Below are 19,756 nucleotides of genomic sequence, written 5' to 3' on the forward strand. Positions count from 1 at the left end.
TAAAAAGGGAAGGCGGCTAGAATTGTAACTACTGTAAAGCCATTGATGTGCATTCAGAAAGTAACAGCATTTGAGGTAGAGGGGGAAAGGAAGTGATTCTTCTACCCACGTGTTCCTTCTTCTCATTGCAATTATCTCTTCAATTTTTTTGCCCTGTGAGCTTTGGTAATGGAAATTGACTGAAAAGGAGAAGAGATTTAAATGGGGGCACTAGTTAATTTGCATTTTAACTAGTGAGCAAGCTAAGTAAGGACATGTTCTTCATTTTTATTTCTATCTTGGACACTATGTTGCAAGTTACAGTTATAATTCCATTCAAGAACTTTATAAGCCTTCCAAAATAAAAATGAAGCTTTATATCATAATTAGCTGTGATAAAGTTTTATCCCAGTTTAATGGATATTGGCCCAATCTCTAGTGTGATTTTGCATCTATCAAGAGCAAACTAATTGAAAATGATGTTTCTGTAGAAATAGGAACTAATATCATGTTTGCTTCATTTAGAACCTTTATATACTAAATGTTTTAATAACATTTTACATTTAAATAATTATATGTATTATTTTCATGGAAACTAGGTGCATATGGCAGGTGGTGTTTTAATCATTTGGTAGTTAAACTTTAACTGCTAAAGAAACAAGGGTAAAGTGTTAGATTGCTTACATTGGGACAAGCCTGTGCTGAATTGGATTTTCTGATTTCTATTCTTAGAGTTATATAGTAAATTATTAGATTCATAATTTAAAAGAGAGGGTTGGTAGTATCTTTCTAAATATGGTAATTAAATTAGTTTTTGTGAAGAATCATGTTTGAGGTAAACTGATTAGTGGAGTATATCTGTAATTAAACTACACTGATACTTGTTTAAAATGTAAAAGAGTATAAAAACTAATTTTCATTTTAGATCCTACAGATGTCTACACTTGGGGAGATAATACAAATTTCACCCTGGGTCATGGAAGCCAGAATAGCAAACATCATCCCGAGTTGGTGGATCTGTTCTCTAGGAGTGGGGTTTATATCAAGCAGGTATATTGAAATACAATCTGAGTACTTTTAGAGATTAAAAAGAACTTTTGTATTTGATAGCTTATCTTTCATTTGGATTATGTTAACTTTGGTGAAGGTACAGTAACATATTTGAATGAAGAAATTGACCAACAGAACTTTACTAATTCTTTTTAGATTTTGTTAGTCTTAATCATATTTAGACTATGTAAAATATCATAAAACTATGAGATGTTTGTGTAAGGCATGTTAGAAGTTAGAAGGCATTATACAGATACTAATTTTAAAAAGGTAGAGCTTGTGTTGATTTTCTAGCTTTTCTTTCTACTTAATTAATTAGAGTTCTTCAAATTGTTTCTCAAGTGAATTTGTTGTTGATACTCAAATGAAGTTTGTTATTAGTTTTTGGTAAGTGAACCTGAGTTCTTAAATACAAGTAATTGTAAAATTTTAATTGATAATTGTAAAGGTTTGGTCTTTGGCCTTAATATCATTATTCTGGATGATTCCACTTCAGTGGATTTTGCTACTGTTGACCTACTCATCTTTCTCTGTAACTCTGTGTGTGTGTGTGTGTGTGTGTGTGTGTGTGTGTGTGTGTGTGTGTAATTTATATCTCTAGCCTCAGCCTTTCTTCCTCTTGGGTTTCATTTCAGTTGTACTCCAGACGTTCTTTCAAAGTTTTTAAATTTAACTGTCTGAAGTGCTAATTTTGCCACTCCTAAACATTCTCTACTTAATTTTTAAAGCTATAAATCTCAATTTCTGAATCCTGAAAATTACACCTCAGAATGTGTCTTTTGAGTTCATCTCTACGTGATTTTTTTTTCCTGATGTAATCGTTAATGTCATTCCCCTTTTATTCCCCCAAATATTTGGATTATAAATTATATGGCCACCATATTTAGGGTTCTGTAGAACAGTGTTTTTTTTTCACACCAAAAGTCATTAGTTAATGTATCACAATTAGCAGTTTTAAAAAAATGAAATAGAAGAGTTAAACTCAAGAGAATATTAAAATTTGAGAGGCCAGGAACAGGAGCCCACATGGGAATGAAGAGTGACTAGAGAAGTAGAGAGTAGAGTGGTGTCATGAAAGCTAGGATTCTGACTGGCCATCTACATAGACCTTGGGGGAACTTAGGATACTGAAAGGACTTGGGATGGCCCAGAGGCATAAGCTTGGGGTCAGAGTCTCTAGTGAGTGTGAGGAAAGCTGTTAGAGCAGGGCTGGCTGCTCTTACTCACCTAGTTCAGAGCCTTTGGCAGATGTCGCTAATCAGTCACAGCGTACTCTTGTTCTCCCTTCTTCCCTCCCTCCCTCCCTTCCTCCCTCTTCTCTCCCCTCTCTATTTTAAACTGAACTTGAACAGGTCCTCAGAATTCACCTGTCAACAGCCACTAATGATTGATCAGAGTTGAGGCACTTAGAAAGATACCTGTTTTCCTTTTCTGACTTAGTACATGATATAGTCAGATTTCATGAGGTGAGATTTTTCAGGAGCAGAGATTTTTACACAAAAGTGAAGGAATAATGGTGGCATTAGGAAACGGGCTGATTGTACCTTCTGATCCTAAGATATATGTGCTGTAGAAGAATTGAGCATATTCCACTTGGTAGGGTTAAGGATGAAACAGTATACCCAAAGAGAAAACTACATTTCAGTTAAGGCAAGGATGTGAGAGTATTTTGTGAAGAAATTAAGGATGTAAGGGATTTTTTTTTTTTTTAACTACGAAAAGGAGGGTTGAAACACAAGCACTGTGGATAGGTTTGAGAGGAAGGAAAGCAGTGTAAATTTCAGTAAGAAAAATGGAAGCAAGTTAATGGGAATATTTACTGAGCACCTGTAATATTGAGAGCCCTATTACTGAAAAAGGGCTGATTCTGTAGTATAGTACCAGATGAATTAACTGTCATGGGACAGAGATGATTATTATTAGCATAATATATTCCTGAGAATTAAGATGAAAATCCATGATCAGTTACCTCCTTAAAAAATTCAGAGGTTTTGAAGTTGGAGGTCTTTCACTCTGGTATTGGTTGTTTTGTAGAAGTCAGAGATTATAGAATGGCATTCTAATATTGAATATAGAATTGAACAAAATGTATTACTTCTGGTTTTATGAAATAATTTTTCCCTTACAGATTGTAACTTTGTATTACAAATTTGAATACAATTTTGGGTTTTATTTTTAGACTTTTCAGGTATTTATGGTACAGCTAAATAAGATAGTGATTTTTGCATTATCATAGGCACATGTATTTACAGAACTCGCCAGGTGGTTTAGGGATATGTGTAAACAGCTTGCAATTCAGCTTGTAACTTTTTTTTTTTTGGCTGCTTTGGGTCTTCGTTGCTGCGCACGGGCTTTCTCTAGTTACTGTGAACAGGGGCTACTCTTCACTGCGGTGCTCGGGCTTCTCATTGCGGTGGCTTCTCTCATTGCGGAGCACAGGCTCTAGGCGTGCAGGCTTCAGTAGTTGTGGCGCACGGGCTTAGTTGCTCTGTGGCATGTGGGATCTTCCTGGACCAGAGGTTGAACCCGTGTCCCCTGCATTGGCAGGCGGATTCTTAACCACTGTGCCACCAGGGAAGTCCATGATTTTCTTATTTTTCCAAAGGACCCTGACTTTCTGGAAAATAATTCTAGGATTTTTTATTTCTTAATCCTTTTTTTAATATCCTAAGCTAGAAATATTTATGGGTGGCATAAGAGATGTAAATGCAGATTATTTTTAAAAATAAAAAAGGATTTTTAGATAGTATTAAGGTAAAATAAGTATACTGATGCATTGAAAAATAGCAAAGTGTGGCCTGCAGGTTAGGTATGTAAGTGCATGCATATTTAAAACTGCTGTTGGTTTCCTATTATTACCTTCTGATGCAGTTCAGCCCTTTTAGTAACCTTGTTTTCTGGTAAGAATGTATGAAAATGGAACTGTTTGTCAGGGCAAAGAGGGTTCTGGGAAGGAAGCAGTAAGAAAGGAAGTGGGGAAAAGAGAAAAGCTTGAAAATTAGTGTAAAATTATTTAAAGCCATGTAATTATATTAAAGATATATTAGACAAAATCAGAGGTATAAAAAGCACATACTGTTTACCCCCCACTCCCTGTTTATAAGGTGGAAAAAATACTCTTAAGGCATTTTCACTATTTTCTTTAGTAATAGTCACTATTTGGTAATCTTTATGCTTCATATTTTACTCTGTTCAATTCTTGCTGTTTGAAATTTTATGAAATTGGAAAACAACTGGCTACTACTTTTTGTAGTTGAGTACTTAAGATTTGCATTTTCCTTTGTTTAGTCTCTTGTGGGTAACACATGCTTATTAATTCCTTCTAAATTTTTCTTCCCCGAATGTCAGTGTTTTTAGACGTAGTTTTAAAATAGACCACCATATATTATAAATTTTTATTACAGAAAACTTTAAACATGTACAAAGTAGAGAGAACCGTATAATGAATCCTAATGTACCTATTATCTAGCTTAAACAATTAGTAATATTCTGTTATTTCTTTTTTATAAAATAAAGGATGTTTTATTCACAGAAGTTTAATAATATTCTCTTGTTTTCCTGTAGGTGGTGCTTTGTAAATTTCACTCAGTGTTTCTGTCTCAGAAAGGGCAAGTTTATACCTGTGGTCATGGTCCTGGAGGACGATTAGGCCATGGAGATGAACAAACATGCTTGGTAATTGAAATGTCATTATACAGTTTAGGTAACTTCGGTAAAATTTTATAAACTGGAAACTTCAGTTAACTAAAAATTTTTTTTGACCAACTATAAGGAGAAAATAATATACCGACTGATAATAGAGTTTAGAAGATCAGTTACTTTCCTGGTATATTGTGTTCAAAATAAGGATTTAGATATGGTGCAAAATTCTAAAGCATCAAAGAAAAATTATATTGTATAGCAAACATTGAGTCAGGAGAGTACATAAATAAGCTTTCAAATATTTCCATAGTTGAAATTTAAAAAATCAGACTAATTGTAAAACTCTTTTCCTGTAGTCCAGGGTCCAAGTTTTTATTCATTTTTAACTTCTCATTAAGGTATTTGTGGTCTGAAAATTGAGCCAATATTTTCATTGTATAATCACAAAATTGACTTATGCTACTGAAACTTAGTGCTAATTGGAAGAAACCTAATAATCATTACATTCAGGAAAGTTATTTCCTCACTAGGTTATTTTTAAGGTAAGTTTTTTTTGAGGGGACTGCTGGCATCTTCATCAGTTAGGAGGTCTTTAAAAATGAGAGAGAGCTATGGTAGTCTCTTCCATTTTTCGAGGGTATATTATGTTCTAGACATTGTTCATGCTTTCCATGCAATATCATTACCTTGATTTAAGTCTAACAACAGCCCTGTGAGGTTATAGGCCTTATTATCCTCATTTTATACACAATGACAATAATAATAGCACTCATTTATCAGTTGTTTACTCTGAGCCAGAGAGTGTTGTGTTTTGTACTTACTAACTCATTTACTCCTTATGCTGATTTTCTATCATCCAAAATGCTATTATTATTTTGTGTTCAGATGAAGAAAATGAGAGAAGAGATTTGTTTGAGATCAAATAGCTGGTAAATGACAGAATTAAGATTTGAACCCAGAACAGATGACTTTAAAGGAATATGATATTGTATGTTTGGTTATGCATCGAAGGGCTGCATTGATTCCTGTATTCTTATTTATTTCTTCACTACACCAATGAATACTTTGGCTGAAGAGCTCCCTTTATTCAAACCAAACACGTTTGCACTTGGTGTATGATAATTGATAAGGGCTCAGAAATCATTTATTGAATCAAATTGTTTTATTGAAATGTCTTACTGGGATTTTGTATTTTACTTATAAAGCAATGTCCATTAAACTTATCTCCCCCTTGCTGAATTGTACAGTTTGCCTATGATAGATACAGGCGTACAGCAGTCGTATCATTTGGGATGTGGTATCATAAGATTGTATTTGTATTTTGTACTGTATATAAATGGTTAATGTAATATACTAAAGTTAATTTTATTTTGTAGGTCCCTAGGCTTGTGGAAGGACTGAGTGGTCATAATTGTTCTCAAGTGGCAGCTGCTAAGGATCATACTGTTGTATTAACTGAAGATGGATGTGTTTATACGTTTGGCCTAAATATTTTTCATCAATTAGGAATCATTCCTCCACCTTCCAGTTGTAATGTACCCAGACAGGTAAACTTCTCTTTTTTAAATAATAAGGTGACCATTGGTATAAAACCTATATGGGCAAAAAAATGGAAGGCATTGACAGAGCAACTTATTTTACTTGTATTCAACAGTGTGTTTTTTCAGTGGTATATATTTTATTTTTCACAGGAGAAATTAAGCATAGTAATGTACAGATTAACATTTGTTTGGAGTGAGGAAGAAAGCACTTGGGAAATTAGGCAGCAAACTGCCTTAGATTCAACTTGTATGTGTTCATAAGCATCGGGGAATCCAGATATTTTGGGTTTGAAACTTAAATAATTTTGAGACCCTCCTTAAGAAAAAAATAGAAATTTTGTAAGTAAAAAATGAGCCATGTAAATGAGGCATCCAGAAACTTAAGGTTATTGGCTTCATGGTAGATCTGTCTCTGTGCAGAAATCATACCTGGCAAGTTTATGTGAGGGAACATAGGTCTAAAAGCAACTGTTTTTGTTCTGTTTTCCCCTTCCCATTTGTACAACCACCACCAGAGGATGGCCTTTCCTCAACTTTAGGGACCTAGTACGCAGGACAGGACTGGTGCTTTAACATTAATATGTTACTAGAATCGTCACATATAGCAAATGTGTTTTCAACTCATAAGATTTTGTATTTTGGGTGTTAGACTTCTTCACTGGTTTAATCCTCTGGATTTAAAATGATTATTAGATACACATTTTTAGTAATAAGCTTTAAAATCCAATGCTTTTCCATCCTGGATGGCTAATGAATCAACAGGAATTACTCCAAAATAATTAGAGGTAGTTTGCAATCTTTGGTACTTAGGCCCATTTTCCCCAACCAACTGTGGAATTTGTAGATATGTAATCATTTTGCAGGCTTCTTTAGAAATGGTAGATTTTACTCCCATTTTTATTCTCATTGTGTGGCTACCGTGGAGCTCTGGGTTGATACGGACATAGCCGGTACTCTTCAGTGGGGACAGTTCTGTGCCCCAGGAGCCGTTTGGCAATGTCTAGAGCTCTGGGTTGATATGGACATAGCCGGTACTCTTCAGTGGGGACAGTTCTGTGCCCCAGGAGCCGTTTGGCAATGTCTAGAGCTCTGGGTTGATACGGACATAGCCGGTACTCTTCAGTGAGGACAGTTTTGTGCCCCAAGAGCCATTTGGCAATGTCTAGAAACGTTTTTAGTTGTCACAGCTGGGTGTAGAGGTGGGAGTGGTGCTACCGACATCTAGTGGGCAGAGTCCAGGAATGCTGCTAAACCTCCTACGATGCACAACAGAATCCCCACGACGAAGAATGATCTGGTTCAAACTGTCAGTAGTGTCACTGTTGAGATACTCTGGATATGTCAAATTTAAAGGTATCATAGTTTTTAATAAGAATGAGAACGCCTGTTTTGCATATTGCTTGTTAACAAAAGTTTAATGATTTGGTTTTTATACTGTGTCAGTTTTTTTTTTTTAACATGTTTAAACTGCTGACTTAAGGTGGCTGCATCAAGATGTCTTGTATTCTGAGAAGAGCTGGGGTCTCAGTATTAGTGCTGAGATCTATTAGTGATGAATGCCATTAGCACTTGAGGGGGGTGCTGGCAGCAAGTATGCCATATATTTGCTACCCTGGTCTGCTGGATCTTGTGCAAAATTCTGTTAGTTCATAGGTACATCATAAACTGAAGTCTCATTTGCCTTTTGAATAGATGCAAGCAAAATACCTGAAAGGGAGGACAGTCACTGGAGTGGCAGCAGGCAGGTTTCACACAGTGCTATGGACTAGAGAAGCTGTTTACACTGTGGGACTAAATGGTGGACAGCTGGGTAAGAAATCCACGGTGACGGTATCTGAAAAGTAAATTGTATTCTTAAAACGGATATTTTGTGATTTGTTTATTTGTGTAATTTTTTAGGTTATTTACTAGATCCCAATGGAGAAAAGTGTGTAACTGCTCCTCGTCAAGTCTCTGCCCTTCATCATAAGGACATCACTGTGTCTTTGGTTGCTGCTAGTGATGGGGCAACTGTCTGTGTTACCACAAAGGGAGATATTTACTTACTTGCAGACTATCAGTGCAAGAAGATGGCTTCTAAGTATGTGTATTTTTGTGAAAGAAACATACTTTAATAATAATTCAGCTCTTCCAGCAAATATCTGAGTATCAGCTTTATGCATTCTCTGAAACGTCAGATGGAGAAAATTGAATGGTGGGAAAGTCAGGAGTTTTTGCCTTTGATAATCTTAGTCTTTTGGCAAACATCCAGTAAATATATATAAAAGTTCTTTGTAGGTTGTAAAACAGTATTTCTGAATTATGGTAACATATGGTTAAATATGACCTATAAGTTTCCCTTTTTTATGCTTCAGGTGCGCAGAACTAGATGAATCATAATTCTTGGTTTGTGACACTATCATCATTGGTTCATGTGTAGCCTTTTATATATTATACACTTATTTATTTAAAAAAAATAATCATATTCTGTGGACCCTCTACTCAGTCCATGTATTTATACCTAAGTGGTATATTTTGTTATCTTTGTATCTGTATAGCCAGTTGTTACCTGTTTTAGTAACATGCAGTAAACAAGCAGTTGGCTGTCTAATCAAAAAGTCAGTTAAAGCAGGGAATTATAAAACTAAGATGGGTCTGCCAATTGGAGTTCTCTGTCTTTTGTGCATAAACCATACTTATAATACTTACAATGTGTTACCTGTTACTTCATTTTGAATGATTTAAGGAGCAAGTGCTTAAAAACAAGTGTGAAGTAAGTTAAGGGCAGAATCCTATATTTTTTATATATTTTCAGTATTTTATATAGTTGGTTAATCCATATCTGACTTGACAGCCATTTTTTGCTTGTCATATTTATTGTGTCGTTTTAAAGTATTCAGCTTTTACAGAAAGTGTTCTTTTCAGACTAATATTTCATTGATTTACATAATATTTCATTATATTATAACTGTAGTAATAAATACAAGTAGAGAAATAGATCTTTGAGCAGATACAATAGCTCAGTTAGTAGAAGCAGGAGTGTGTAGGAATTCTAGAGAGTAGCTATCCAACTTTTAAAGTAATCAGGGATTTGAATTGAAATGCAACAGAATGTGCTTTTGCTAATGTCAATGAGATTGTAACTTCATGAACAGATACCAACTATGAGGTTAGCTCATGAGCAGATGTCAACCATCAATATATACAACTTATGTTCTGTGTGTAACAACTGGAAGGTTATCAATTGTAGGTCATATTTCAGTTATAAAAACATGAAAATGTGAACATACATGTTTCTTAGAACTGACTATGTAGGTTTCTTTCTGAGCATGAGATGATTTGTGGAATGTTAGGTTTTGTTTTTACTTTACATTTATAAAATTTGCCCTGATAACATTAAATTACATAAATATAAGTTACATGCAAGTTTTCACTAAGAAAATTCTTTTGTTACAGCTGGTTACAACATAGTAATTTTGAGAAGAAAAACATTAAACAAACAAACAAATAAAAACATTTTAAAACGTGGGTAAAATATCTGAAAGGGAGGATAATCATTGGAGTAAATAGCAGGCAGGTTTCAAACAATGCTACAGGCACATCATATGTGTAGATGTAATGAAATGTATAATGAATTGGCTAGTGCATGAGTTATTAAATTAGCAATACTAATGATTTTTATGGTAGGTGCATCTATTTAAAGTTGTCCGTATTTGAAATTAAGGATTTCTGTTTTGATCTGAGGTTTAAATTTTTTCTGTTACAATGCAGATATATTTAGGAGCTTTTAGGCTTATCAGTTATTTAAGCTAGAGAGAATGTGTGTACATGAGCAAGTGAGGTTTTAGATGGTTAATGTGTGTATCTGGGTAGGTAGAGACTTGTGGGGAGGGAAGGACTTGCCATAGAAAGAAATGGTCATTGTGTAGGGGAAACTCATAAAAGGAGGGACTGAGGATACCAAAGACCAAACCATCTTACTCCACCGTTCACAGTAATCACCCTAAATTAGTGTTTGGACAGTAATTTCTTTAAAATTGATTGTATATTTTAGAGAACATGTTAATCTAGAATTTTTTTTTTCACCCAGACAACTAAACGTGAAAAAGGTTCTTGTATCTGGGGGGCATATGGAATACAAAGTTGATCCTGAACATTTGAAAGAAAATGGGGGTGAAAAAATTTGCATTCTTGCAATGGATGGAGCTGGAAGGGTGAGTATATATTTATACAAAAGCATAGTAATCTTGTTCTCAGTTGATAGCTGTAGGAGACCTGATGATGTAAAACTGTATTGCTGTGATAGTGATGATTCCTGTTGACTTTTGTTCCCCTACTTGTTTTTGATGTCCAGTACTGATTATTGATAGTTGGGAGCTGGTATTTCAAAGAAAGTATGATGACATTTAACTGATGTTGCATAGTACTGCCTTGTTAAACTGTAGTTTAAAGTTTCATTTATTGCGCTTAAAATGGAAGTAAGGGGTTTTGATAGCTTATTTGATATATACACTGAGTACTGAAAAATGGTATTGAATTGCGTAGATATGAGATATATAACTATTCTTAAAATAAAAAGCTAAGCTGGCAATATTAAAAATACATAATTGGAAATTTTCTCTCAAATTTGGTTTTAAACAAATGTACACATTATATGTATGCAGAGATCATAACTATCATATAGAAAATGTAATGTATTTCTAGATCACTATATAAAGAATCTCTGGGACTTCCCCTGGTGGTCCAGGGGTTAAGACTCCACACTCCCACTGCAGGGGGCACGGGTTCAGTCCCTGGTCAGGGAACTAAGATTCTGCGTGCCGCACAGCGCAGCCAAAAAAAAAAAAAAAGACTCTCTTACCTCTTTTCATTTAAGTAAATAGAGTTCTAATTTTTATTCCTCTGATAAAATGGTCAATTAAAAAATAAGTATTATACATTAGAAACACTGAAAAAATTTTACACTGTGACTGGAAAAACAGATTGCTTTCTGCTTTTTGTTTATACAATAAAAACATACAACAAGTGTTTTTTGAGGTTTTATAAAGTGCTTTAAAAATTGACATTTTAGAAATTGAAGAATTAATCATAAAGCTCCACCTGCTGGTACATTACAGGCATAAATCTACTGTGGTTGATCATTTTATTTGAGGGAACTGTATTTAAGAATTAGAGATCTAATTTGTACTAAAAGCAGGAAGTAGAGGCATGGAGTTGCATTTAAAAAGTTGAATATAAAAACATTTGACTTTGGGATTTATTTCATTTACATTAATAGGGATCTAGCTTGTTTATACACGTGGATATTTACTTCCTGTAAAATTAATTACTTTCCTATAAAAATGACAGCCAAGCTCTGACGGAATCAGTTAATCAATATAGTCTATTTTTGTGTACATAACTTTTGAATGACCTTGGCAGATACCATTCTGTGCTTTAGGTTTCTTAATTATGAGGGGATTGAGCTTTTAAAGATCAGCAGTATTAATTGCTCAAATGAAATCATACTTGGAATACCAGTCTGTGAAGCAGATAAAAGGGTTGCTGCTCTGGATAGAGCTGGATTGGGAAGCCCAGCACCCTGCCTCTCATCGTTGTCCATCCCTGAGCAGCAGCCCCTGAGCCATTTCTCAGGAACACTAAGGTTTGCAGAACCACGTGGAAGCCATTGAATACTATGATTTTTCTGTCTCTAAGACTTTGTTTTACTTGAGTTATGCAGACATCTCCTTTTTTTCCCCCTTGAGAATAAAGTTTGGATTTTCATAGGGTGGTTTACATTCTTGTAAATACTACACCAAGTCTGACATTCCAAGTTTTAGCATTAAGATTTTCGTTTTTCTTTCCATTGTATCTGTTTGCCCCAAACAAGTAACAGTGAAAATTACTTCTTAAGAGGAGTGTCTTTAAAGCATTTTTAACGCTTCATGTTAGCTTGATGTATTTTCTGAAAGACACACCATCTTGACTTTTATAGTGTTTCTCTTTTACTATGAAAGAATGAACATTGAAACATACTAATCAGAGCTTTTATTTTTAGAGATAATATCTCTTGATTTCATTTTTTGGTTGTTCAGATGCTATATTGCTTTCTATTCCACTGTAATTTGGTTTTATCTTAGGTATTTTGCTGGAGATCAGTCAACAGTTCTCTGAAGCAGTGTCGATGGGCCTATCCACGCCAAGTCTTCATTTCTGATATTGCTTTAAGTAGAAATGAAATTCTTTTTGTCACAAGAGATGGAGAGGGATTTAGAGGGAAATGGTTTGAAGAAAAAAGAAAGAGTTCTGAAAAGAAAGGTTAGTTCATATATGTGAATGGCATACCTTTAGCTAACGTTTAATTTTATAAGTATTTATCATTAGGTTTAACTGACAAGTGTTATTAGGTTTTACCCCTATATCTCTTCTTTTGATTTTGGTTGTGTGTATGCAGGTAAACAAAGGGAATTCAATCCACTTAAGTCCGTAGTTTTCAACCTTTTAGTATGCCCTGAGGTCATGGCACATTCCCATCAGTAACAGGGGCACATTAGTCTCTAGCCTTGGCTCTAGGGGCAGGGATATATAAAGTTTAAAAAAAAAAAAAAAAAAACTTCCCAGATGGATTTGAACCATCTTCCAAGCTCCTTTTTTTTTCTCTCCCCAGACTGAGAATTGAGTGGCTTATGCTATGGGTTTTTTTGTTTTTGTTTTTTTACATGTTTGAATATATAAAATTAAACTTTTATAAAGTATCTTAGGACTTAGAGGAAAATTACAGGAAGAATAAGGTTTTTATGTTCACTGAGAATTTTAAAAAGTACAGGTTGTTTTATTAAACGATTGCTGAATAATTGGAGACAAGTTTTATTCATTCCTTGATGAATATAAAGGAGAGCTTTAATTAAGATGCTACCATTGAAAATAGAAGTCATTCATTACATTATATAGTTCATTCTTAATTATCTGATTATAAATTTACAAACTTGTGGGTTATTTAACATTGGTTTTTAACTTAGGTTAGCAGCTTTTTTCTTTCATCCGTGATTAGTAATCTGTTGCTTTTTTTTTTTTCCTTCCAGAAAAATTTGAATTCATTTACCTCTTTACATGTCATTGCTCCCACCCTAGCCCAAATCATCACATGATCGACTGCAAAAAATAAGTTTTCTTATTTCCACTCTTGCTTCTTTTTATCTATTCTCTTACCAGCGTGAGCTTTTAAGCTCTGATCCTAATATTCCTGTGTTTAAAAACTCTGATGGTTTCCTCACTTCCTGAACATGGCCTACAAGGCTCCTGCTCTGACCCTTGTCTGCATCTCTGAACTCCTCTTGAGTTCTCTCCCTCTCACTTACCACTCTTCAGACACACTGACCTTCAGGTATTCAGTCTTGTCCAGCTGTGATTAGTCCCAGGGCCTTTCCTAATTTTTCACATCTCAGCTTAATTTTTACTTCATCAGAGATGTTTTCACTGATTCCTTAATCTAAACTTAGTAACCCTGTTTTACTTTTAATACTCTCTTTGTATTTTCATCATGCAGCTTATTTTTACTTGTTTTTATGTATTTATCTTTGTGATTAATTTTTCTAATGCTGGTCTCCTATCAGATTATAAGATGGCAAGGACCATGATATAAGGTCTGTATATCCTTATAGAGGAATCAAAGGTTCCTCTGTATTCCTTAGCATTCAGCATATTTCCTGACACATAGTAGTCCCTCATTAAGTCATCTGTTGAATAAATAAATCAGTTATTATATGCTAAAAGATATATAAAGAACATTTATAATTACTCAGGAAGTTATAAACATATTCTTCAAAATTATAAAGCCACAAAGGAATGATTTTTGGATAGTTTATTGAGTTGTCATATTTTATTTCTTTATAGATTACACAAGTCTGTAAACATTTAAGGTATATTTACTATGTGCCGGATATAGGGCTAGGTTTTAATGATACAAAAATATATGACAGGCCCCTGTTCTCAGACACTTAACGAGTTTGTAGGGGCAGTAGACATGTATATAAATATTTGCAGTTCATGGAGACAAATACTAATGTGCACATGATAAGTTTTTTGAGAGCATAGAAATTAGAATAACTGATTGTCAGGGGAAGATTAGTAAAGCTCTGTGAGGCTGAAATAGAGTGAATTTTTGAGAGAGTAACCAGAATGCACGTTCGACTTGTAAGTGTTGGAAGTCCTCAGAATTGTGTCTTAGTTATATTTAGTGGTCTAAAACTGAATTCTGATCTCATGCTCATGCATCTGCTTTTCAGTGTTTCTAAGTAAATGGTTATCTTTCACACCCCATATTCACTCACCCTCTACATCCCATTGGTCACCAAGTTTTGTCACTTCCATTTCAAATATTTTTGAAATCTTCACTTTCTCTAGTTTCATTGCTACAACCTCAGTCTATAGTGTTCATTCTTTTTCTGGACTCTTAGTTTCCTAAATGATCTCTTTGTCTTTATGTTTATTTACTTTAAACATTTTTCATACTACAGTCAGAATCATTTCTTTGCATGCACATTTCATATTTTTTTTAAATAGCCTTGATCTGACTTCTAATGATAAAATCATTTGTTTAATGTCTGTCTTCTCTGCTACATTGTGTACTTCAAGATGGTAGGGACATGCCTATCTTATAGGTTCACTACTGTATTACTAGGGATACACTGTAAAGCACTTTATCACAGTAGCACAGTGTGGTCACTCAGATATTTGCTGAATAAATGGAAGGAAGGGGGAGAAGAAGGGAGGGAGCAAATAAAATTTTTAATGGAAACTGAGGAATTTTAGAAGGTCGTATAATATTGTATTTGCCTTTTAGACAGCTTTGGTTGCAGTGTGGAGGATAATATCATGAATAATTGAGAATTGACCCACCAAAATTTCCTTTATAAGGCAACCAATATATAGGGTGTAAATTATGTTGAAGAGAGAGAAGATGTAGTTCTTCAGAAGGACTTAATACAGACAAAAGATATTTCCATATTCTCCTAATTGTTTTTCTGTTCTATTTACTCCTAAATCATTTTAACAGTTTCAATAGAGCCTTGATTAATTGAAGTTTATTTTTTTCTTTTTAGCAGAGATTTTATCGAACCTTCATAATTCCTCACCAGATATGTCTTGTGTCTCTGATATAAATAGTGCATATGAAAGAATTCGACTTGAGAAACTTACTTTTGCCCATAGAGCTGTTAGTGTCAGCACAGATCCAAGTGGATGCAACTTTGCAATCTTGCAGTCAGATCCCAAAACAAGGTACTCTTGTATGTATTAAATTTCATTTTTAGAAGGAACAGTCACTGGGTTTTCTGTTTTCAATAGCTCTTGGAACAAATTTAATTGAAGAGCTGTTGTCAAGTCTTGTAGAGACTTCAGACATATGGATACAGTCATGTTACTAGGTTAACTCAGGGGTGGAACTTATTATATTGGAAATGTTGAATGTTCCTTTTAGTTTGTAAACTGATATTTATTGAAAATATTGAAGATAATGTGTACATATACGCACAAAATTGATTCATATCTTTAGTACTTTGTGATGTACTCTAGGTTCTCAGATTCTGAGAAATAGATTATAAATATTTGTTACGTAGTTTATAAAAATTTCTGACCCTTGAATACAATGAGAAATGACAAAGGAAGAGGTAGTATAGAGTCATCTGGTGGGCATTGTGAATCTCAGTGCAAATCTTCTGTCACATTAGTACAGAGATGACAGGTTAAGATAAATATCAAGGGTCTTACTGAAGAGGGAAAAAGTCCTAGAGACAGGGTTATCATTCCTCCTGCTTTGCCCAGGTCAGTCCCATATTTAGCACTGAACGTCTATTCTCCTGGGAAACCCCTCAGTCCCAGGCTGACCAGGGGGGTTGGTCACCCTACCTAGAAGGGCAAAATGTAGATTGGGAAGGTATGATTGCATGCTTACAGTACTGAAAGAACCAGAGTTGTGGACTGATGTATGTCTGTGTGTGTATTTATCTTTACTTCCTTAAGTTTCTAACCTATTCTGGGATCTGGGACCTGAAGTATTTACTCGTTTTTCTGTATTTGTTTTTCTCCACTTGTGAAATAAAAGGATATAAAAGAGGAAAAAGTTGAAAACTGTACTCTACTCTTTTTGAATGTTTTTAGTGATACTTTTAATCATTTAAACAATTTCTGTGAAACAGTCGTTCAAATTTATATTCTAGTGTTTCCTCGTAGAAAGAAAACACTGCTTTCAAAGGAACACTTAATTCTTGTCATTTTAGTTTAGGGGAAAAAATACGTAAAGGAATAGAAAATATTTAAAGGGTGATACAGTATCAAAGACTGTGAGCAATATCCTTATGTTACTGGAAATGCTAAATTTAAAATTTTCTAAGTTTAATAAATAAAAAAGAAATTATACTTTAAAAGGAGAATTGGCTAGGGATGCTTTCTTTTTTTCATTTTCTGGAAAGTAAACATAATTTTTGTTTCATTTCTAGCCTTTATGAAATTCCAGCTGTGTCCTCATCATCCTTTTTTGAAGAGTTTGGCAAACTGTTGAGGGAAACGGATGAAATGGACAACATCCATGATGTGACATTTCAAGTTGGCAGTAGAATCTTCCCTGCACATAAATATATTTTGGCAGTGCGTTCTGACTTTTTCCAGAAATTGTTTCTTTCAGATGGTACTACTTTAGACTTTATAGATGTTTACCGGAAAGATGAAGATTCTGCAGGGTGCCATCTCTTTGTGGTAGAGAAGGTTCATCCTGACTTGTTTGAATACCTTTTACAATTTATATACACAGATACTTGTGACTTTTTAACTCATGGCTTCAAACCAAGAATCAATTTAAACAAAAAACCAGAAGAATATCAGAGCACTCCGAATTGTCATTTGAATAAAATGAATTCCCATGAAGATAATCAGAAGTCAGCATTTGAAGTTTACAAAAGTAATCAAGCTCATACAATTAGTGAAAAGCAGAAAAGCAAAAACAAATCTTCCAAAAAAGTAAAAAGTGTTGGGGAAGATGATCCTGTAAAAATGTTGCAAAATGTTGCAAAGAAATTTGGTTTCAGTAATTTGAGTAGTAGGTATGACTCCTCCTTGATATCTGTTCATGCACCTCATTATGTCCTCCTTTTAGAAATTCTTTGTTGTTTTTTTTTGTTGTTTTTTTGCTTTGATTTACTGCTGCTACTGTTCTTGCTTCTGTTCTTGGACCTGCTTCTCCTCCTCCTCCCCTCCCTTCCCCCCATTCCCTCCTCATCTTCCTTCTCTTATTTTCTCTTTCCCTCAGTCTCCATCTCCATGTCCTTTTCTCTCCAACTCCCCTTTAGTTTTTGGATTTGTATCTTTCTTTTCATGGAACTGTTTCTCCATTTTCTGCGAAAGCTATCTCTGGGATTCCCTGGATTAAAACATTAAAGATAGGAAGGCTGTTAGTGGGTTTGAACTCTCAGTGGTGTTTGTATAACAGGGATCTGGAGTGGCAGACAGTGTGGTATTCTGGAAAGAGTACTGTCTTTGGAGTTAGAAAGAACTATACATGCCTCTTAGCTCTATGACTAGCTAGGGCAAATTTCTTATTTCCTTGAACCTCAGTTTCTCAGTATATAAAAGGGGAGGGATAATATTGACCTAATATTGTTGGTGTAGTTTGGTCATACAGCACGTATAAAGTGCCTAATACAGTATTTGTCATCTTATAAACCAGATTTTTTGGAATTCTGTTTTTAAGGTATTTATATTGCCTGTGGCAGTATAACCTTAGTTGTGGGGCAGGAGCAAGGGAGGGGAGTATATCATGTTTTCTAATTGAAAACAGTGAAGGGCTTTATGCATAATGATGTTTAATGTATTTTGAATATTAAGTATGATATTTCTTTATCACAGAGTGGGGGTTAGCTGAGATACTCTTCCAGGTGATACAGATTATATAATTATGTTCAGATGTGGGCTAATTTGTTGGATTTTTGTTGTTGTTCGTTTTGGTAGGGGAGTATATTCACCAGTTGTTAATTTTTACCCTTGATAGGTTAGATGGAGTCCGATTTGAGAATGAAGAAATTAATGTCATTGCCAAGAAAACTGGTAATAAACCAAAGCTAAGTCAGAGAAAATGGTAAGTTAGGAAATGAAGATAAACTTTTCATCCCTAGATTTTGGGACCTAAGTGTGGAAATAGAGCTCTTTTTACTCATATGTGAAGCAAAATGTGTATGTGGATACCCTCTTACCTTTATTAGTCTTCTTTATTTCTGGAAATGTTGGAGAGCTGTTGAGGCAAATGGATGAAGTATTAACTGCTCAATAAGACATTGATACAGTTCATTTTTTTCTGATTACTTTCTAATGAAGAAAGGAATTAAAAAAATTTTTTGGCCTGAATTTTGTATTTTTTTATAAGTAAGTAATGATGTTAACCCAAAATAATTATGCCTCGTCAGCATTATGAAGATTATTTCCTTTAGTATAATCTTTTTCTGTAATAGATATACTATTCTAAATATGTTTATTATTAAAAGTTTTTGTTTTTAGGTATGTGTACTTGGTAGGTGAAAAGTCTTGGGGAAAAAAAACTGTGGCGGTATCTAGACTGTGCTTAGCACAGAATAGGTTGTACAAATAAGTGAATTAAAGACCTTTGACTGTGATGTTACTTATTACACCGGGCCTGTATTGAAAAAGGAAAATAAAAAGCAAGACTTTTTTGAATATTTATCTGTATTCAGTTCCCTTTACAAATGTTATCTTTATTGTAAGGCCTTATTATCTTCCCTAAAGTGGAAGGAGATGAAGTACTTTATATGTATACCCTCAAGTTGTATATTCTTTGCCACCTTTAATTAGGAGAAAATCAAACGTTAAAACAAATCCTATAATGGATTTTCTTATTTCTTATTTGCTAAATATGTAAAGAAATTACTCTTCAATTAAACTTTTTTTTTTTTTTTTCAGTTCTTATTTATGTGATGTGACCATGAAATCAGTGGATGGAAAGGAATTTCCTTGTCATAAATGTGTTCTTTGTGCTAGACTTGGTAGGTACACTTTTGTTAGTTGCTGATTTTTTGCTTTGGTATTGTTTCACTATTCTTACTCAATTTTTTTTCTTTCAGAATATTTTCATAGTATGCTGAGTAGCTCATGGATTGAGGTAAGATTTAAACAGAACACATAAGCTGGTAGTTATACTTTATACTTTTGGGAAATTATATGCTAAAGAAATTAAAAAATATTTTAACTCAGTTTTTGCTTTGTATTCAACTTTATTTATGCATAAGCCTGCTGGAAAATAGCAACATTCCAAAATGAAAATTGTTGCAAAAAAGTTCCTTAAATAAATTCTTCATTATTATTTGGACTTGTATTTGGAATACCAGTTTGTTTCTTTTTTTCTCAATTTTTCTTGATTCTTTTTCATGTTACAAGGCATTTTAAAATTAAATGTATCTCATTTTAGCTTTGCGTTTTATAAATGTTATGTTGTTTTGCATTTGATGTGATTCCTGTTAAAAGTTTTTCATACCAGTAACCTCAGTCAGATTGTAGTAGTATTTTGTAGTTTAATTATTTTA

At 34.1% G+C, this 19,756-nt stretch overlaps 1 protein-coding gene across 8 annotated transcripts in view; it reads left to right on the plus strand.

Annotated features, from left to right (window-relative positions):
* IBTK (inhibitor of Bruton tyrosine kinase) overlaps positions 1 to 19,756 on the plus strand; it is a 102,341-nt gene that overhangs the window by 15,237 nt on the left and 67,348 nt on the right. For 6 of the 8 annotated variants that reach the window (XM_082474143.1, XM_082474148.1, XM_082474147.1 and 3 more), the window contains 12 exons: positions 905 to 1,029; positions 4,594 to 4,704; positions 6,048 to 6,218; positions 7,905 to 8,022; positions 8,112 to 8,292; positions 10,282 to 10,405; positions 12,314 to 12,491; positions 15,275 to 15,452; positions 16,670 to 17,269; positions 18,214 to 18,300; positions 19,137 to 19,219; positions 19,298 to 19,335. In XM_082474143.1, coding sequence (XP_082330269.1) covers positions 905 to 1,029; positions 4,594 to 4,704; positions 6,048 to 6,218; positions 7,905 to 8,022; positions 8,112 to 8,292; positions 10,282 to 10,405; positions 12,314 to 12,491; positions 15,275 to 15,452; positions 16,670 to 17,269; positions 18,214 to 18,300; positions 19,137 to 19,219; positions 19,298 to 19,335 — 1,994 coding nt within the window. The remainder of the gene's footprint in view (positions 1 to 904; positions 1,030 to 4,593; positions 4,705 to 6,047; positions 6,219 to 7,904; positions 8,023 to 8,111; positions 8,293 to 10,281; positions 10,406 to 12,313; positions 12,492 to 15,274; positions 15,453 to 16,669; positions 17,270 to 18,213; positions 18,301 to 19,136; positions 19,220 to 19,297; positions 19,336 to 19,756) is intronic. The other 2 variants (XM_082474145.1, XM_082474150.1) reach the window with 2 other exon arrangements.

The sequence above is a fragment of the Balaenoptera physalus genome (genome assembly GCF_965194825.1).
Source record: "Balaenoptera physalus genome assembly, chromosome: 9".
Taxonomy (NCBI): Eukaryota; Metazoa; Chordata; class Mammalia; order Artiodactyla; family Balaenopteridae; genus Balaenoptera; species Balaenoptera physalus.